Below are 20,049 nucleotides of genomic sequence, written 5' to 3'. Positions count from 1 at the left end.
GCGGCCGAGGGTGGAGATGGGCGGGGCCGCCCGGGGAACGCAGACTTCGCGTAAGAACCTCCGAGGAAGCAAAAGGGAGGCGCCACCCTGCACTCCCGGGGTGATCGCGAAAAGCTGCCACCGGAGAAAGAACTCATCTCTTTGCAGACAATCCCTTTTTTAGGTGCAAGAAACGCCGGACTTAGGTGAGGAGTCAAGGGGCGAGGCAGCGGTCGACGGGAGGGCGCGCCGGCCGAAGGGGAACCGTGCGGATGCGGACACTCGGTGGCTTCTGAGCTCGGCCAGAGACGCGGAGGTAGCGGACCGGGCGTTGCGCACTGCTCCTCGGTTCCGCCGCTCCATCGCCCCACGGCCGGCTGGGTCATGTCTAGAGACCGGGGTTCCGCGGTCCTGCCCTCCACCTTCGGCTTCCGGAAGCCGGCCCCCCGGAGCCTCAGTTGCCTCTCGGACCTAGACGGCGGCCCCACCCTGGAACCGCGGCCCTGCAGGCCCCCCGGGACCCCAGGCCGCGCGCCCCTGCCCCCGGCGCCGTCGGGCTGCGACCCCCGCCTGCGGCCCATCATCCTGCGGCGGGCACACTCGCTGCCCAGCTCGCCCGAGCGCCGCCAGAAGGCCGCGGGCGCGCCGGGGGCCGGGTGCCGGCCCGGGTGCAGCCGGCAGCTCCGTGTGCGCTTCGCCGACGCGCTGGGCCTGGAGCTGGCGCAAGTCAAGGTGTTCAACGCGGGCGATGACCCGTCGGTGCCACTGCACGTGCTGTCGCGGCTCGCCATCAACGCGGACCTGTGCTGCAGCAGCCAGGATCTGGAGTTCAACCTGCAGTGCCTGGTGCCCGATTTCCCACCACCCGTCGAGGCCGCCGACTTCGGCGAGCGGCTGGAGCGGCAGCTCGTGTGCCTGGAGCGGGTCACCTGCTCGGACCTGGGCATCAGCGGCACGGTGCGCGTGCGCAACGTGGCCTTCGAGAAGCAGGTGGTGGTGCGCTACACCTTCTCCGGCTGGCGCAGCGCCCACGAGGCGGTGGCGCGCTGGCGGGGGCCGGCGGGCGCGGCGGGCGCCGAGGACCTCTTCGCCTTCGGCTTCCCGGTGCCACCGTTCCTGCTAGAGCTCGGCTCGCGCGTGCACTTCGCGCTGCGCTACCGCGTGGCCGGCGCCGAACATTGGGACAACAACGACGGCCGCGACTACAGCCTCACGTGCCGCAGCCACGCGCTGCGCATGCCGCGAGGGGAGTGCGAGGAGAGCTGGATCCATTTCATCTGAGCCCCGCAGGCGCGCGCAGCCACACTGGCGGCACCCGGGCGGGGCGCTTCCGCGCAAGGCGGGGGCAGCGGCCGACCCTGTCTTCTACCTGCAACATCTGTCTCTTGGTCTGAAAAGTGGCCTCAGATGGCGGGAAGGCCAAATAGTGTAATGTGCTGGGGGAGGGTGGCCGGGGGGTGGGAGTATGGGAGTGTTGGCCTCTCGCAGGAGGGCCCAGGCTGGGGTTTCTCTGGAAAGGTCTGTGGCCTCCTGTTGGGAAGGCCAGTGGCTTCTGCATGTGTCCTAAATCTGTCTCCTTAATCTAGCTGTGATTTATTATCATGGTGAGCTGGACTTTTCCCCAGTAGTGAATGCCTTCTCAGGAACATTCGGGATGGAATCAGCTTAAAAGCAAAGGCAGTCACGTTTATGTTTGTGTGTGTGTGCATGCACACGTGCCACTGTAAACAGAATGCCCAGTGTGACCAGCATCGGGGTCCCTCAAGGCATTCCTGCCATGGGACAAGGAAAATCTGAGACAATATTTACTTGCCAATGTCTGTAGCCCTCTAAAAGTGGGAAACTATTAATAGGAAAGAAATTTATGCCTCATCAGTCAGCACACAACCATCCCTGGGAGTTCAGGCTGCCCTGGTTAGGCCGTATGTCACCTACATCCACAGCTGAGGAGGAAAAAGCTTAAAACTTTTTAACTAGCAAAAGAATCCCTTCTATGCAGTCACGCATCACCATATATCGTACATGTTAGATCAGTATTTATCTGCACGTTGTCAGGTCATTCTGTTTAGGGTTGAAACAACCTAAATGTGTTAAGAAATCCTGCCTTAAGTTATTTCAATTTTTAGGAGACTCGAGAATTTCAGGCAACACTGCCCTTTGCAATTACCTTTTTGATGACTAAGGTGACTTTCTATGTCTTCTTAAGCATCAGAAGATTCCAGCAGTCCTCTTTTGGAAGTTAAGTTACCAAGTGGAGCTAGATGTTTTCAGCAGCAGCCAGAGCACTGGAGGAAAAATTGACAAGTATATATATATATGTATGTTTTAATTGTTTTAAGTTATATCTATATATGCCTGGTTTTATCAGCTACCTGCCAACTTTATTCTTTGTGCCTTCAGATAGGAGAGTTTCTAACATTTTCTGGACTTGTTTTCCCAGATTTAAAATGTTAAATGCTCCTTTTGACCTCCAACCAAGAAGTCAAGGTCACTGTTCCCTGCAGAATGCCACAATTACTTAAAACTCTCAACAAGGGGATGATGATTTCTTCTGGCTGTGTGGTCTCTGACAGCAGGTGCTAGCACTGAGCTGTGGAAAAAACTAGTCACGATGGACAATATTTCCAGCTGATGAAGTTCATGTATTAATGAGGTAGTTGAAACCAGTGTAATCAATTTGGGGATAGCTGTCACCAGTGAATTAACTAAATTTTTGTGAGTGCTTGTTGACATTTAGGCAAATCAATATTTAAAGATGTTTTGCCTCTTAACCAATTTGTCTTTGATAGCTGCAACTTCTGTGTTTTTAAAATTGCCAAAATTAGGAATGGCTTTCTTTGGAATCTCCTGATCCAAGAACACTGAATTTTGATTTAAAATATTATTATTACATTGAACAGTTTCTGGCTATTAGCACAGTACTCTACATTAACATGCAAGAGAGAGAAAAGCCTGGTTGCATTTCCTGCTGTTTAACAAACTATCCAACTAGGTCAACAGCCTGTGAGGGCCTTGGCTTTGAAGCCCTTGGCCCCAGCCCAGAACGCAAGACAATAGTCCAGAGTATTCAGGTTATGAGAATTAAACTTGCAAAATGTATTGTTGTTTAAAGGCCGAGAATCTTGTAATTTATGTGAAAGCCACTTCCAAAAAAGTTTCTGGTCCTATAAAATAAACTAAATGTTTTATCTTCAAGATCAAGAGAACCTCTAGGTGCCTTTTGAAAAACATCAACAATTTGAAGTTTAAAAACTTAAATTTACCTGCCTAGTGATAAGTTTAATAGCTTAAATTTACCTACCTCTGGAACAGCTTAAGGAGAACTTTCAGACTCTAAAACACAATGATATTGTTTAGATGTTAAAATTTTCTTGTGGAATGTGCAATTGGCTGGGTTGTCTTCCCAAACACATTTTAAATGATTTTACCCGAACTTAGCTATTAAAAGTATATGTGCACAAATGGTTGTGTTTTTCTATTAAAAGTTTTTCTTGTGATCTTATTATAGAAAACAAAGTGTTAGAAACTTCTTGATTGTTTAAATCATTTTACATGTTAAGTGTTACCCTTCCTAAAACAGTCACATTTAGTGCCTTGACAAAAAAAATAAAGTTGTATGCTATACCTCTACTTCAGTAGCACAGTTGTGTATCTGAGAAAGGGAAATCCAGTCTTAGGCCAGGTCGGCATTACATATGAAGAGGGCTCTAGGGGAACACAGGATGGGGTAATTAATGTACCCTTCTCTCTCACGATGCTTATTGTGTAGCCTGTGCATGCAGTAATTACCCCTGGATTATGTCCATCATCTGAGTATGGGGCCTTGTTTACAGGGGAAGGAAACTAACATTTATCATGTCCTCTCCTATTTGCTTGGCCACAATGCTAGGTATTTATGTATTTGAGCTCTTCCAATTCTGAAAATTAAACTACTTGTAAATAATCTCCCCATTTTTTTAGCTGAGGTTCAAAGAGATTAAATAATCTGCCTAAAATCCCAGAGCTGTTAAATAGCAAAGTCACGTATACCCAAAGTCCATGCTTTCTCTGCCATTTCATATGGCATAGAGGATGTTCCTAATCCTTGTTAAGTTTAATTGACAGCTAGATATTGACTATGATTTAAGTTTTCCCACAGCACACCACAATCTGAAACTGCGGTCGCGGTTACTGCTTCTAGGGGGAGGGGCGGCCAGTAGCCGAGCCCTCAGCTCTCGGGGCTGCTTAAAGGGTACCGGCGGCGGGGGCTCTTTCCCGGAGGCGAGGGCGAGGCGGAGGACTTGGCCGGGTCCTCGGCGAGAGGCGTGCAAGGTGTGGAGGGCGGCGATAAGGACAAGACACTCTTCATCCAGTAGGAGTATGCGCCAAAGAGAGAGAGACTTTATTCAGGGGTGATTACAGGTTATATAGGCTGGTAAGAAGGGCAGGGCTGGAAAGGAGGTGAAGCAGCCTTAAATGGCAATATTGAAGGGAGAGGGGCTAGGATTGGTTCTGAGAGGACGCAGGAACCGTTGCAGCAGGCGGGGGTTGTTCTGGCCACGGTGCATGCGCGCTGGCGGTGGCAGGAGTGGCCTTGGCACCAGGGAGTGAGTGGGTAAGATAAGGAAGTGGGGAAAGGGCAGTTGGGAGAAAGGCGGTTTCCTCCGGCAAGCCTCCCCTGCCAGTGGCATTTTGGGTGAGGAAAAGGGAGCTACCTTGACCTCGCTCCCCAGGCTCGGGGGGGCTGCAGAGGGCACTCACGCCCGTACCTACTACCCTCCCCAGGGGGTGATCAGGTCCCCTGGCCCAGGCCTGGCAAGCCGAGGTACAAGCTCAGTCCCCGCAATTCCCCTTTCTTTTCTAATTAGAGGAAGAGGCTTTACCGGAGAGGCCCGCTAAGGGTGAGGGGAGGGGGAGGTCAGGGAAGGGAAAAAGGGGTTGACGGTGGCTCAGCGAGGCTGGAGCTCAGTGTTGGTGTGGTGCCCGGGCGCTTGACAATGGCTCCGCTGCAGCGGGCTGGGAGAAGGTGAGGGGTTTAAAGTTCAGGGGTTTAGAGAAGCTGGAACTCGAGGTGAGAGCGATGTTCAGGTGATTGAGAAGGGCCTCGCGGTTGGCGAATCGACCGGTGGTGTTGAGGTCGCGGAGGGTTGGCTGTCATCTTGGAGTGGGGGGCGTCAGAGGTGGCGAGTCGCTGATACTGGATTTGCACGAACGAGGAAAAAATGGCATCCGTTTGTTTTCTTACAAGCTGGACAATTTTGCGGATGAGGCAGGGTCCTAAGATGAGAGCTAGAATAATTATTAATAGGGGGCCAAGAAAAGGAAGGATGTATGGGAGGATGGGAGTGAAAAAACTGGACCAATAACTGGTGGCTTCACGATCTCTTTTACGCTTTTCCAGTCCCTCTCGGACCCTTTTCAGGCTGTCCTCGACGAGACCTGTGGAATTGGCATAAACACAGCACTCTTCTCCTAGGGCGGCGCAGAGGCCTCCTTCTTTGAGGAGGAGAAGATCAAGACCTCGGCGGTTTTGGAGCACTACCTCAGAGAGGGAATTGACAGAATTTTTTAGATGATAAATAGCGTTTTGTAAGTGATGAATGTCTTCGTCAACAGCCGCCCCGAGGTGAGTTAGGGCGGAGCCTTGACTGGCTAGTGCAGCGATTCCGGTGCCAGTGCCGGCAAGACCTAGGAGGGAGGCAATTGTGAGGACGGTGATGGGCTCTCGCTTTTGCAGAAGGGCAGGAGCTGCAGTTTTTTCCAGACGGAGGAAGAAGTCTTCTTCACTGTGGTATAAGACCCTAGGGATAAGGACAATTAGGAGGCAAGTTTCTTTATATTCACTGATGACCTTCGTGCTGAGACAGGGGGTAAGTCCTGTAGAGGAACAGAGCCATTGGGAGGAGTTATGAGGAATGAGAAATTTTGCCGAGCTGCTGGGAGATGAGTAGCTGGCACAGGCAGTGAGGTCGGGAGAGTTACTGGAGCGAGGGCGGACGCACTTTCCCGTATAGGAGACTGAATGAAAGGTCAGGGGGACGGCAGAGGTATTCCAAATGCATTCCAAGGGGTTGTTTTCTGTGCTTTCTGAAAAGGAGAGGTTGGAGGCAACGGGCTCGTACAGGGAGGAAGAGGTGGAGAGGCAGAGCCAGCAGGAGGAGGTAAAATTGGGGTTGGAGGAGTTCACTGAGGCAAAGGCGGCTTGGATGAGGCTGAGGAGGGGAGAGGAATAACGAGAAGGGGGCAGAGGAAGCTGGGGTGGTGGGGTTGGCGATGCGTTGTTTGTAGCTGAGGTGCGGCTGGTTGGAGTTGAGGTGAGGCTGGAGAGCTGTGGAAAAAGGGGGTTAATGACTTTATTGGGACCTATGCCAGAAGGTGTTCTTAAAGCAGTATTTTGGTATGGTTGGCTTATAGCCTCCTTTTTTATTAGAATAAGTGATTCTCGGTCGGTTCCTTTCTCATAGATTTTGAAGCCCCAAGTTTGACCGAGTAACCAGGAGGGATCAGTGGGGAGCTGCACTGTAAGATTAAGATGTGTGCAGGATCCCTCACTTTCTTGGCCGAGCCAGTTAACAGTAGGGAGTTTGCACCCTGTAGGGGCCCACTTTAGGGTAAGGTAATGATCAGGAACAGGAGGCTTCCAATTAGTGGTTAGTGTTTCACACCCCCAGTATGCACAGTAGTACTCGTTGGGGGAATTGTAGTGCGATTTTTCAGGATTTGAGGATGGGCACATGTAATATTGGGTCTGGGGATCACTTACCTTTTGAGCGCAGGTTTCTTCGACTCTGGAGACAAAGGTGGTGAAAGGCTTACTCGGCTCCTGGAAGAGCTTGGTGAATTTATTAGGCCGACAGGCAGAGCAATTGGCAAATGCTCGTAAGGCGAGTTCCCAAAGGATAGGCCAAAAGGTGGCAGGGACATTAATATAAGCAGACGCATTTAGAAATGCTCCAGTGCCCAAATAGGCTTCAGGGGGATGATAGACTCCAAGGGCTGCGTCTTGCTCACTTTGCTTAGCTGCTTCTGCCTGGAAGTGAGCACGCCAGTCAACAAACTGACCGGGGTTAAAAATTGAACGGGCAAGCGAGGCCCAGTCTTGGGGGAGGCAATAGTCCATGCCGAGATCCTGCAGTATTTGGGAAGCATATGGGCTACCTAACCCGTTCTCCTTGACGGCCCTGCGAAGCTGCTTGATAGTATCTAAGTCCATGGGATACCAGTCATGCGGTTTCTGTGGGGTGGGGGCAAGGTTAAGAGGAAAGCAGCGAAAAGCACGAGAGAAAGGAGGACGCGCTTGAAGAGGACTTGGCGCGGGAGTGGGGGTAGGTGGAGCGTTGTTCCAAGGGTTGCCTTGAGGTGCAGAAGGCAGCCAGGGGTTGTTAGTCGGCAGGGTGGGAGGAGCGGCGGCAGCTGCCGGTAGCGGCTCCGAGGGGGAGCTCGCCGAAGGGGGAGGTGGGAGTGGGAGGCCCCAAGCGTCGCAAGATGGCGGCGCGGTGGGCGTGGCTAAGACGCAAGATGGTGGATCAGCCCCGCCCTGTGAAAGGGCGGGGCCCAAGGCATAAGATGGCGGACTAGCTCCGCCCTGTGGAAGGGCGGGGTAAAGCGTATGTGGTTTCCGGCCCAGCTTAGGGCTGACGTCATCGCCGGAGCATTTCCTCCCCTCGATGGAAGAAGAAGGAGGAAGTTTGCCATCTTGGCGTGGCGCAGTGTTATTTTGCTTTTTGGGAGTCACCTCGAGCGCGTTGTTAATCTGCTTGACTAAGGACTCCGTGTCCGAGTCATGATTTGAATTAGTATCGCTATCTGAATCTGTTGGCTGGGTTGATAGGGCCTCCTTGGATTTAACGGGGCCTCGATCAGGGGGGAGGGAGCCTTGAAGGCAGGAGCGGATGGTTATCAAAGTGGGGAGCAAGCCGGGAGGGAAACGCTTGCTCTCATGTTCCATGGCGTTAGTGACTCGATCAATAAGGCGATCATAAGTAACAGGGTCCCAAAGATGGCAAGTGGTGAGCCATGGGTTAAAGGGCAGCAGGAGGTCCCAGTATACTTGCAGCTGCCGGACAGACACTTTACAGCTATGCGTGTCTAGGAGACCCGCTAGAGCACGAACTTGAGGTGCCTGACACATAGATATACGATTACCCATAGCTGAGGGGGGAGGAGGGGGGGTTGCTCCCGAGCCGGGCCGGCCCGGCTGGCGGGGAGGAGGAGGAGGAGGAGTTGTTTACCGAGCAGAGAGAATGAGATAAACTGTGGCCTTGAGGCCGAAGGAGACGGCGAGAGCGGAAAGCAGTGCCCTTTGGCAACGGGAGCAGTCAGGGGGGGCAGTTGCAAAGAGGCACACGGTACCAAATGAGGAAAGAAAGATACAAAGAACTACAGCAAAGTAATGGAGGGGAAGAGGGAGAGCGTTAGGAGGAACGGGGGTCATAGAAGTGCGCATACAAAAGGACGAAGAGAGCGTGGGGGAAGGGAGGAGTTCCTACTGGATGAAGAGAGCGTGGGGGAAGGGAGGAGCGGCTTCGGAGCAGTGAACCTCCCACGGCTCCGGAAGCGGCGAAGGAGAGGCGGCCCTTACCTTGCAGGCGAGGAAATGGGAAGCTGGAGAGGCGTCCGGGCGAGCGGGTGACCTGCCAAACTGTCGTGTGGAGACGTTCCTCACACGGGGCACCAGTTGCGGTCGGGGTTACTGCTTCTAGGGGGAGGGGCGGCCGGTAGCCGAGCCCTCAGCTCTCGGGGCTGCTTAAAGGGTACCGGCGGCGGGGGCTCTTTCCCGGAGGCGAGGGCGAGGCGGAGGACGTGGCCGGGGTCCTCGGCGGGAGGCGTGCAAGGTATGGAGGGCGGCGATAAGGACAAAAACACTCTTCATCCAGTAGGAGTATGCGCCAAAGAGAGAGAGACTTTATTCAGGGGTGATTACAGGTTATATAGGCTGGTAAGAAGGGCAGGGCTGGAAAGGAGGTGAAGCAGCCTTAAATGGCAATATTGAAGGGAGAGGGGCTAGGATTGGTTCTGAGAGGACGCAGGAACCGTTGCAGCAGGCGGGGGTTGTTCTGGCCACGGTGCATGCGCGCTGGCGGTGGCAGGAGTGGCCTTGGCACCAGGGAGTGAGTGGGTAAGATAAGGAAGTGGGGAAAGGGCAGTTGGGAGAAAGGCGGTTTCCTCCGGCAAGCCTCCCCTGCCAGTGGCATTTTGGGTGAGGAAAAGGGAGCTGCCTTGACCTCGCTCCCCAGGCTCGGGGGGGCTGCAGAGGGCACTCACGCCCGTACCTACTACCCTCCCCAGGGGGTGATCAGGTCCCCTGGCCCAGGCCTGGCAAGCCGAGGTACAAGCTCAGTCCCCGCAGAAACCTTTTAAAAAATCTCATAAGATTAAAATGACTGATGTGCTTTTTTTCTTCGAAATGGTAGTTCACTGATGTTTAGTAAATAATCTCTTTGCTTGCTTTTTGAAAACATGAAATAATAAAAAGAACTGTAACATTTTTCTTTTCTGCTAGAAAGTGGCAGGTAAGAAATCACTACTTTTAATTTTTTAAATGCTTGAATAAGTTTCCTGTGTATCAACTCCTTTGTCAGGAAGGTTGTTAAATCTATTGGAGATGTGAGACAAAAACTAGATGTGAAAACAATTACGCAAAGTTTTCAGGTCATGAGGTTGAAGCACACTACAATCTTCTTACATTTCGTATTATACATTAATAGCATTTAATTATGTAAAGAATTCAAAAACATTGAAAAATGTGAACATATAAAATTCCCTTAAATTCCAGTCCATAAACAAATTCTGTCTAATTTGTCAGTTATGATTTTTAAAAATTAAGATCTAAAAATTAAGTTCAATGAGTTACATAGTTGTAAAGAGTCTTGTAATTCTATAATTATAAATTTGCGAAGTGCCTTAGCAAAGCAGAACATTAAATACCCTGTTGAAAGTTCACATCACTGTAGGTATATAGTTTGATCTGCTTTGGTCGTTTTGTGTTTGTATTCTATTCCCTTGTATTTATTTTGCAAGTGCTTTACACTATACATTTAAATCATAATTTAAAGAATAATTGGTGCCTTGTAAATAGGAAAATAAGATGCTAATTTTAACTTGATTTGGTAAAATCTATAAAAAACTTAACTCAATATACTCCTTGCCACACACAGACATTCCACTTCCAGAAAATTATCCAACACGAATGCTGGATAACTCGAAGTTGTTTACTGCAGTATTATTTAGTAACAGAAAAATACAAATCATCATAAATACCCATTAACAGAGGATGGGGTAAATGCTGCTAATCAATATTGGGAGTATCATGCAGCTGTTGAAAAGACTGAACTGTATACAATTTCTCGATTCTCCTGGAGCACTCCACAGAAGGTGAGCAAATCAAGCCGCAGGGCAGCACTAGAGCAGGAGCCCCGGGAAAACATCCAGGTGGCTGAGCACCAACTGGTTTGGTTGCTGTAGCCATTTCTGGATATTTGCATTTTCTACACCACAAGCGTATAGGTTTTATAATTTAAGCTGATGCTTTTTTAAATGGAAGAATTCTGCCCAGTACCGCGCCTGATCAACCTCAACCTCCCCCCCACGCTGGCGGTCTCGGGTTTCCCCCGGGGAAGGGCAGCCCCTTCCAAGGCCGGCTCCCGGGGCACCCGGGGCGTGGCGAGGCGGCGGGGGCGGGCTCTGCTACCCTCTAGCTGCCGGAGCGGCGTGAACTCGCGTCCTCCGCCGAGTCTCCGCCGCAGCTCGGGTTCGCAGGTCGCTGCTGCTCCCGCCCCGGCCCTCCCGAGAGGTCTTAGGGTGGGACCCGCGGAGTCCTTCCCTGTCCGGTCCTGCAGACCCCGGGCGCCCCATCATGGCCCCGGTTCAGCGAGTGGGTGAGTGGCGGACAGCGGGCATCTCTCCCGGCGGCGGCGTTCACGTTGGGGTTACTGTTGGCCTGGAGGGGCTGCGGCCCGCGGCTATGGGCGTCGCGCCACCTACCTGAGGGCCCGGCTCGCAGCCCCGCCATGGCACTCCTGGCACAGGCCTCGGGCGGCCCCGGCGCTGGCGACGGGTACACAGGGGAGGGACCTGGCTGACCGACGGCGCTGATTGGACAAGACGCCGACCGGAAGTGGCGCCGATTGGACGCGCTCTTCCCGCCTTCCGGCGGCAGCCTGAGGCGCCGCGGCTGCCCCTGAGGCGCGAAGACGCGACGCCGGGCAGCAGCGGTGGCAGCGCCAGGGACTCGACGCTGTGGCCCCCTCTGGCCGGCAGGTTGAGCTCCGCGTCGCGCTGCGCCGCGGTGGGTTTCCCGGTAGTGAGGAGGGGACGGCGGCTTCGGCCCCGGGGTCCCCGGCGGGGCGGTCCTCCCGACGGTTGGGACGGGCTCGTTGTGAAATAGCGGCGGCTGAGGCGCGGAGGGTCTCAGTTCTCAGGTCGCCGGGGCTGCCCGAGGCGGGACGCGGCTTTCGGGCCGCGGTGCCTCACCCAGGGGCGCAATCCTGACCGAACGCGGTGTCCGCGAGGTCCCAGGTGGCCAGTGACCCAGGGCCCGGAGACTCCCGGGCCCGGCGTAAAAACCCGCTCTGCGCATCTCCCTGAGGAGAGTTCGTCCCGGAGTGTTCCCCTAGGCAGGTTTTCCCCCGGTGGTAGTACAGGAAGAGGCTTAATTCCCTAGACAGTCGCTTCCACACGCGGGACAGCAGAACGCGACGCGACGCGTTTGGCAGGAAAGCGGGCGGCGCCTGAGGGAGGTCTTTCTGCCTTTTGCTTATAAACCCTTCTCTGTTAACTGCTCGCCTGTTTGTTGTTGACCCTCCTGATAGTCGCTGTTAGAAATTCCTAGTAAAATCGCGTGTGTGCGGCTAAGGCCCCGTGGTAGAGGTGGGCGCAGCCCTTTTCTCACAGCCGGGACCCCCGAGTGCTGTTTGGGAGTGGGCGACGGGGGTCGCACGGTGGCGGGCGGTGAAGAACGCCTCCTCTCTATCTTTAGGGGACCAAGGGGGCCTGGCTGGGTGGCTTGCTTGCGTCCCCCAGCCTTTTCCATCGTCTGCATTTTCTTTTTCTGTGACGATCTTAGCTGCTGAGCGTCGCCTCCGAAGGAAAGCGGGGACGCGGGGCTCCGGTGGGTTCCTTGCTGCCTCCCCGCCCCCTGTGCTGAAACTGCGATGACAAGATGCCTCACTTGGTTTGGTAATTAATTGGTTTAATTCTGAAGATTGGAGGCACTTGCATCAGGTCGTTTTGTTTTTCCCTTCTAGAGATTTCCACCGTTAGCTTTGGAAACTATGTTAGCCGTGCCGGACCGGGGGAGGGGTACTTAGCATTTAGCCCCGTTGTTGCCAGTGTTCGCTCAATTTTAGGAAAAACGAAGCGCTTGCAAAAATGTTTGTTTCTCCCTTTTGCTTTGAACCTGCGGCCTTTAGTTGATCGCTTGTCTGCTCTGGTTGGTCCTCTTTTTGACTATAAAAAGGAAAAGGCTGAATTTCATGGGTGATGATGTTACAGGTATTTTGTGAGATGGCTTGTGTTAAATATTTAGTCATGATAGGAGAAGATAGTGTAACTCCCCCTGTCCCCCTTGATTAGTCTTCTGTTTACGTTTGGAAATCTTGGATACCCTTTATGATGGTGGAGCATTGAGTTATTGCTGCTGTGTTCATTCAGCTTCGGGGCCAACAACTGTGCCTCCCTTACCCGTCTTTTGTCGATCTTAATCCTTTTATCTGTCTGCACATACACGGCTCATGCCACGGGCGCTCTCTTTTTCTTGCTAACCGGGCTGCCAATAATAGAATGGGACACCTTTCTTGGAAAAATTATCGTTCTATGCTGGGTTTCTTAAGTGGTTCTGTTACATAGTATTTCATAAAGATGCTTTAAATTGTTTACTCATAATGATGGAAAAATAAGTATATCACGTTGTTTCCTTCTGGAGTTAGCCTTCCCTTTGCATTTGCAAATATTTGCCTTGGTTGGTATTGTAGTGAACAGTGCTAAGTTTTAGGCTCTGTTATGGACAGTATTGTTTCAGCCTTTGGAGGAGAGGGAGAGTAACTGGACTGCTTGTTTAGTTTCTTTTCCTTAGTCTTTTACCAGCCTATGTGTAGGTATTAATTATTAATTTCCTTTCCCCTGGCTGATTTATTTGTGAGAAAGTAAACTAGGAAATAATTGTCTTTTTAGCTTTACGTACCTCTTGGCTATAAGTAAGTCTTCTGTGCCATATTTTAGCTCACAGTACTTTGTAAAATACATTACTTGAAATTGTTTTAGTTGTGACTGCAGAGAAACCATAATGTAGTAGGCAGGCCTGCCCCAACAGTTGCTGGCTGCAGGGAAAGACTACAGTGGATACCCACCTACAACATATTTTTAAGTACATGAAGTTTAAATCAAGCTGTCATACTGATAAGTAAAATGTTCTCATCTCCGGTTTCACAAATAACCTTCACTGACACAAAATAGGAAAATATGTGTAAAGGTATGGTTTTTCTGACAGAGTGTTGGCGAAATATGAACACTAACTGAATGCTTTTTTTTTTTTTTTTTTTTCTGATACTTGGGTATTCGATGATGGGCTGGTGATTTGGGGAGAAGTAATAAAGACCTACATAATTCGTAAATTCTATACCATAAAATTTATTTTTCTTGCCTTCATTTTAACAAAGTCAGAATATTATAGTCCAGATTTTATTTATTTTGTTTTGTATTGGCAGTAATAATTTAAGGATTAAAACATGTGATTGCATTCAGATAAAAATTTTGAATATATTTTTAATCAAACGTAAATTAAAATGTTTAAAAAGACACGTATTTTAAACTGCTCTGAAATATTAAAATTCTCTTGTAATTAAGATAAAATACAAATTATTAATATCAAGTTTAAGCTGAAATTGTGTTGATGGTGCCAAAATTACTTTTTGTATAATTAAATCTTATTAAATATTTTTATAAAAATAAACTTAGTCATAATTCTGGTTTTCACGTGCCATCTAACTGCCATTGTAAAGAGTCCAGTATCATGCTTCATGCAGTTTATGACTAGAACTTCATATATGTGAATTAAAGAAAAATGTGAATTCCTACTACTACATAATGTCCCTTAGCTACCGTGTGCATCTGTTGCAAATAATGTGCATTTTCTAAGTATTCCAGAACCAAAAATGGAAATACAAAGAGAAACAAGAAAATGGACATTTGCCACTATTAGGAAGTGATACTTCATTAAGCAAAAATCAAGTTCTTTCTTGCTCTCTGGGAGGAGATATTTGACAGTTAATTAATATGTCTTTTTCTTACCTAACCACTTATGTTGCTGAAATATTACCTACATTCTGAAGCAGAAACTAAAATTTCAGCACAACCTACAAACTTCTCTGCATTCACTAGTGGCCTTCCCTGATTCTTTTAAACTTTTTATTACAGAAAATTTCTAATTATACGAAGTAAATCAAATAGTCTAATTAACTGCAGTCCCCTTTGTTTCAGATGCATAAGGCAAGAGATGTGAAGAAGTGTTTCTCTGGGGCCTGAAGGGTGCAAGTATGAGGGTCAGTATTTATGGCGATAGGGCTTGCTGGGCCAGCCCTGACTACTGGAATCTGAGTGAATAGAGGTGACTAGAGATACCGCTGTGCTTCTTTATAAAATTGCATATATGTGTGTGTGTTTGCACTATATAGAGACCAGGGCAGGGGCCCTCTTGCCCTGGATCTAAGGGTAGTGGTGATTGAAAAGGTATATATGAATGCATGCTAAACCCTAGGCAACAAAACTGGATTAATTTGATCCATTGTATTCCACAGTATAATATATCATAATTAGTCCAGGCACAATGCTTTTCCCCCCTAAAACTTTGTTCTTTTTTTCTTGCTACTTGTTATTTTTCTTCATTTTGTTCTTCATTCCCAGACCTATTCTCCCTATCTGTACATCATATATCCAATATGTGTATTCTTCTCATTTATCCCCCATTCTTAAACACACACTGTTTTAATGTCTTGGTATTAGAAGCCATATTGCAATAAATATTTTTGTATTTCCTTTGTATTTTTGAGTTTCAGTTATGCTTAGAGATGGAACTACTGAGTTGTGTGATATGCACATTTAAATTTTTACCAAATGCCATCAAATTCTTTTTCAAAATGCAGTTATTTACTGCCTCCAGGAGTGCATGCATGATTTCTTATTTTCCCAAATTCTCACTGAGGCTTGATATTATCAAACTCTTTAATTTTTGCCAGTCTGGTGGAAGGGTGAAAAAAATAATCATCGGTCTTAATTAGAAATTCTGATTACTACCTGGTAGCAGCTTTTCATTTCTTTATTAGCCAATTAAGTTTATTCTTTTCTGAATGACCTATTCTTATCCTTTATCAGTCTCTGATTAGATACTGCTTTTTCTCATTGATGTGACAAGAGTTCCTCATAATAATTAATTTTATGCTAGTTCTTTGTGTCTTACTTCATGGCAGGTTTTTCCTAGTATGCTGTCTCTCGTGTACGAACTGTGTGTACAAAAGTTCGAATCTTTTACTTTTTTTGCTTTGTGTTTTCTATATCGTACATCCTCTATTGTAAGGTCATAGAAATAACCTCCTGTATTTTTTTCCCCACAGTTTTATAACATTTCCTTTTTTTTTTTAAATTGAGATTGTTCAGATACCATACAACTATCCAAAGATCCAAAGTGTATAATCAGTTAATTGCCCACAGCACCACCATACAGCTGTGCATCCATCAACACAATAATTTCTTGTTCAAGTTTTAGAACGTTTTCACTACTCCAGAAAAGAAACAAAGACAAAAAAAAAGGAAACTCACATCCTCCCATACCCCTAACCATGCTGCCCCCCTCCATTATTGATTCATAGTTTTGGTATAGTATATTTGTTACTGTTGATGAAAGAATGTTAAAATACTACTAACTCTGTAGTATATAGTTTGCAATAGGTATATATTTTTTCCCTGTATGCCTCTCTATTATTAACCTCTAGTTATAGTGACATACATTTGTTCTAGTTCGTGAGAGAGATTTCTAATATTTGTATATTTAATCACAGACATTGTCCACCACAAGAGTCACTGTTTTATACATTCCCATCTTTAAACCTCCAACTTCCCTTCTGGTGACACGCGTGGCTCTGAGCTTACCCTTTCCACCACCTTCACACACCTTTTAGCACTGTTAGTTATTCTCATTACATGCTACCATCACCCCTGTCCATTTCCAAATATTTAAGTTCACCCTAGTTGAACATTCTGCTCATAATAAGCAACCGCTTCCCATTCTTTAGCCTCTATATCCTGGTAACTTATATTTCATGTCTATGAGTGTCCCGGCCCACGGGACGTTCAGCGGAGGCTCCGAGTCCTGTGAGGGAGGAATGGTATGGGACAAGAGACATGAGGAATAACAGCAAGACAGGTTTCTGATCAAGCTGCAAAATTTTATTGAAGAGGCAGGGTATATATACTCTAAGGGTGGAGGGAGTGGCTAGTAAGGACGGGTGACGATCTAGGATTGGCTGCTGCTGTTGCTAGGGTGGAAGGCAAACGTAGGGGGATTGGCGATTACTGTTGCTGGGGGTCTGGGATTGGTGGTAGCTGTTGCTGGGGTGGATGGCCAATGGGCGGCTACTGTTTAGGCGCGAACTAGCTACTGCTTGGGCGGGAACTACTGTTACTTCCTAGAAGAAGGCTAATTATAGCTTAGGCTGTTCTTGCATCAGCCCTGGCGGCCATGTTGCATGTTACCGGTATCGCTGAAGGTGAATATTATATATGCTACCTTAATTGTCCCCAACATATGAGTTTGCATATTGTAAGTAGTTCCTATGAGTGAGACCCTGCAATATTTGCCTTTATGTGTCTGTCTTATTTCACTCAATATAGTGCCCTCAAGGTTTCTTCATCACCCCATTTCTTTTTTTTTTTTAATCTTCATTTTATTGAGATATATTCACATACCATGCAGTCATACAAAACAAATCGTACATTTGATTGTTCACAGTACCATTACATAGTTGTACATTCATCGCCTAAATCAATCCCTGACACCTTCATTAGCACACACACAAAAATAAAAAGAATAATAATTAAAGTGAAAAAGAGCAATTAAAGTAAAAAAGAACACTGGGTACCTTTGTCTGTTTGTTTGTTTGTTTCCTTCCCCTATTTTTCTACTCATCCATCCATAAACCAGACAAAGTGGAGTGTGGACCTTATGGCTTTCCCAATCCCATTGTCACCCCTCATAAGCTACATTTTTATACAATTGTCTTCGAGATTCATGGGTTCTGGGTTGTAGTTTGATAGTTTCAGGTATCCACCACCAGCTACCCCAATTCTTTAGAACCTAAAAAGGGTTGTCTAAAGTGTGCGTAAGAGTGCCCACCAGAGTGACCTCTCGGCTCCTTTTGGAATCTCTCTGCCACTGAAGCTTATTTCATTTCCTTTCACATCCCCCTTTTGGTCAAGAAGATGTTCTCCATCCCACGATGCCGGGTCTACATTCCTCCCTGGGAGTCATATTCCACGTTGCCAGGGAGATTCACTCCCCTGGGTGTCTGATCCCACGTAGGGGGGAGGGCAGTGATTTCACCTTTCAAGTTGGCTTAGCTAGAGAGAGAGGGCCACATCTGAGCAACAAAGAGGCATTCGGGAGGAGGCTCTTAGGCACAATTATAGGGAGGCCTAGCCTCTCCTTTGCAGCAACCGTCTTCCCAAGGGTAAAACCTATGGTAGAGGGCTCAACCCATCAAACCACCAGTCCCCTATGTCTGTGGTCATGTTAGCAACCATTGAGGTGGGGTAGGCCAATACCCCTGCATTCTCCACAGGCTCCTCAAGGGGGCACTACATATTTTTTTCCTTGTTTTTCTTTTTTTTTTTTTGAACTTTCCTTTCTTTTTTAAATCAACTGTATGAAAAAAAATTAAAAAAAAAAACATACAATAAAAGAACATTTCAAAGAGACCATAACATAACCAGTAAGAAAAAGACAACTAACCTAAGATAACTGCTTTACTTCCAACGTGTTCCTACTTTACCTCAAGAAAGTTACCTAATATAGCAACATTTCTGTGAACTTGTTCCTACTATATCCATCCCATTTCTTTTAAGATGGTTTTGTTCAAACACTATACATTCTGTCCTAAGTAAACAATTGTTGGTTCCCTCTATAGTCACGTATTTATGTATTGAGCACCATTGCCACTCTCTATGTAAGGACATTTCTTCTACAAAGACAGAGGAAGAGTCAAAGAAGGCAGAGAGGCAAAAGGAAAAGGCTAGAGAAAGAGAGAAAAACAAACAAACAAACAAACTTGATAGCTAGAAGGTGACAAAAGAAAGATAGCATTAACCTAAAGTAGAATAAAGAGTGAGACATCACCAGTGCCTGAAGTCCCATACCGTTCCCCTATTCCCCACCGCCCTGTATGCATTTAGCTTTGGTATATTGCTTTTGTTACATTAAAGGAAACATAATACAATGTTTCTGTTAATTCTAGCCTCTAGTTTATATTGATTGTATTTCCCACCCAATCCCACCCTATTTTTAACACCTTGCAATGTTGACATTCATTAGTTCTACTTCATGTAAAAACATATTTGTACCTTTTATTATAATCATTGATCATCCTAGGTTTCCCTGAGTTACACAGCCCCAGTCTTTATCATTTGTCTTTTGTTCTGGTGTCCCACATGATCCCAGCCTTCCTCTTTCAACCATATTCATAGTCATCTTTGTTCAGTGTACTTACATTGCTGTGCTCCTATCTCCCAAAATTGTTTTCCAAACCTCTCACTCCTGTCTTTTGCTTTCTGTTTGCAGTGCTTCCTTTAGTGTTTCCTGTAGAACAGGTTTCCTGTTCACAAACTCGGTCATCGTCTGTTTGTCAGAGAACATTTTAAGCTTTCCCTCATATCTGATGGATAGTTTTGCCAGATATAGGATTCTTGGTTGGTGGTTTTTCTCTTTCAGTATCTTAAATATATCACCCCACGGCCTTCTTGCCTCCATGGTGTCTATTGAGAAATCCACACATAGTCTTATCAAGCTTCCTTGCTTCCTTTGTATGTGATAGATCATTTCTGTCTTGCTGCTTTCAGGATTCTCTCTTTATCTTTGATGTTTGATAATCTGATTATTAAGTGTCTTGGCATAGGCCTATTCAGATCTATTCTGTTTGGGGTATGCTGTGCTTCTTGGATCCATAATTTTATGTCTTTCATAAGAGATGGGAAATTTTCATTGATTATTTCCTCTTTTATTGCTTCTGCCCCTTTTCCCTTCTCTTCTCCTTCTGGGACACCAATGACATGTAAATTCTTGCTTTTCGTTTTGTCTTTAAGTTCCCGGAGACGATGCTCATATTTTTCCATTCTTTTCTCTATCTGTTCTTTTGTGTGTAGGCTTTCAGGTGCCTTGTTCTCCAGTTCCTGAGTGTTTTCTTCTGCCTCTTGAGATCTGCTGTTGTATGTTTCCAGTGTGTCTTTCATCTCTTCTGTTGTGCCTTTCATTTCTATAGATTCTGCCAGTTGGTTTTTTGAACTTTCAATTTCTACCTTATGTACGGCCTGTGTTTTCATTATACGGTTCATCTCTTTTGCCATGTCTTCCCTAAACTTTTTGAATTCAGTTATTAGTTGTTTCAATTCCTGCATCACAGTTGAAGTGCAAGTTTGTTCCCCTGACTGGGCCATAACCTCTTTTTTCTTGGTGTAGGTTGTAGTTTTCTGTTGTCTAGGCATAGTTTCCTTGGTTACCCCAATCAGGCCTCCCCAGACCAGAATCGGCTAAGGTCCCAGAAGGAAGAAGTACTTAGTATGCAGTTTCCCTGAGGGTGTGTCTTAGAAAATTGGTACACCCTCTGATGCCTCCGGTCATGTGCTTTTCTGCCCAGCAGGTAGCATCTGTCAACCTGTAGCTCCAGACTGGTGTAAGGAGGTGTGGCTGGTGGCTGTTTTCCCCCAGTCTCTGGGGTCTGGTTCTGAATGAAAGGCAGGTAGTAGAGCTGGGCCCCACCCCTTTCCTCTTAAAGAAGATAGATGCCCTGGGGGGGGGTGTCATTAGCATTTCAGTGTTCTCTCTCTGCCTGT

The 20,049-nt window shown here is 47.5% G+C and overlaps 1 protein-coding gene across 1 annotated transcript; it reads left to right on the top strand.

Annotated features, from left to right (window-relative positions):
• The first annotated feature begins 17 nt into the window (after positions 1-17).
• Positions 18-4,100, top strand: PPP1R3D (protein phosphatase 1 regulatory subunit 3D). Its single transcript, XM_037811666.1, has 2 exons — positions 18-2,297; positions 2,420-4,100. Exon 1 carries the CDS (start codon positions 364-366, stop codon positions 1,258-1,260), a length of 897 nt encoding a protein of 298 aa, XP_037667594.1. The 5' UTR covers positions 18-363; the 3' UTR covers positions 1,261-2,297; positions 2,420-4,100.
• The last annotated feature ends 15,949 nt before the right edge of the window (positions 4,101-20,049 follow it).

The sequence above is a fragment of the Choloepus didactylus genome, chromosome 19, assembly GCF_015220235.1.
Source record: "Choloepus didactylus isolate mChoDid1 chromosome 19, mChoDid1.pri, whole genome shotgun sequence".
NCBI classification, from domain to species: Eukaryota; Metazoa; Chordata; class Mammalia; order Pilosa; family Megalonychidae; genus Choloepus; species Choloepus didactylus.
This window is presented reverse-complemented; position numbering and strand designations above follow the sequence as displayed.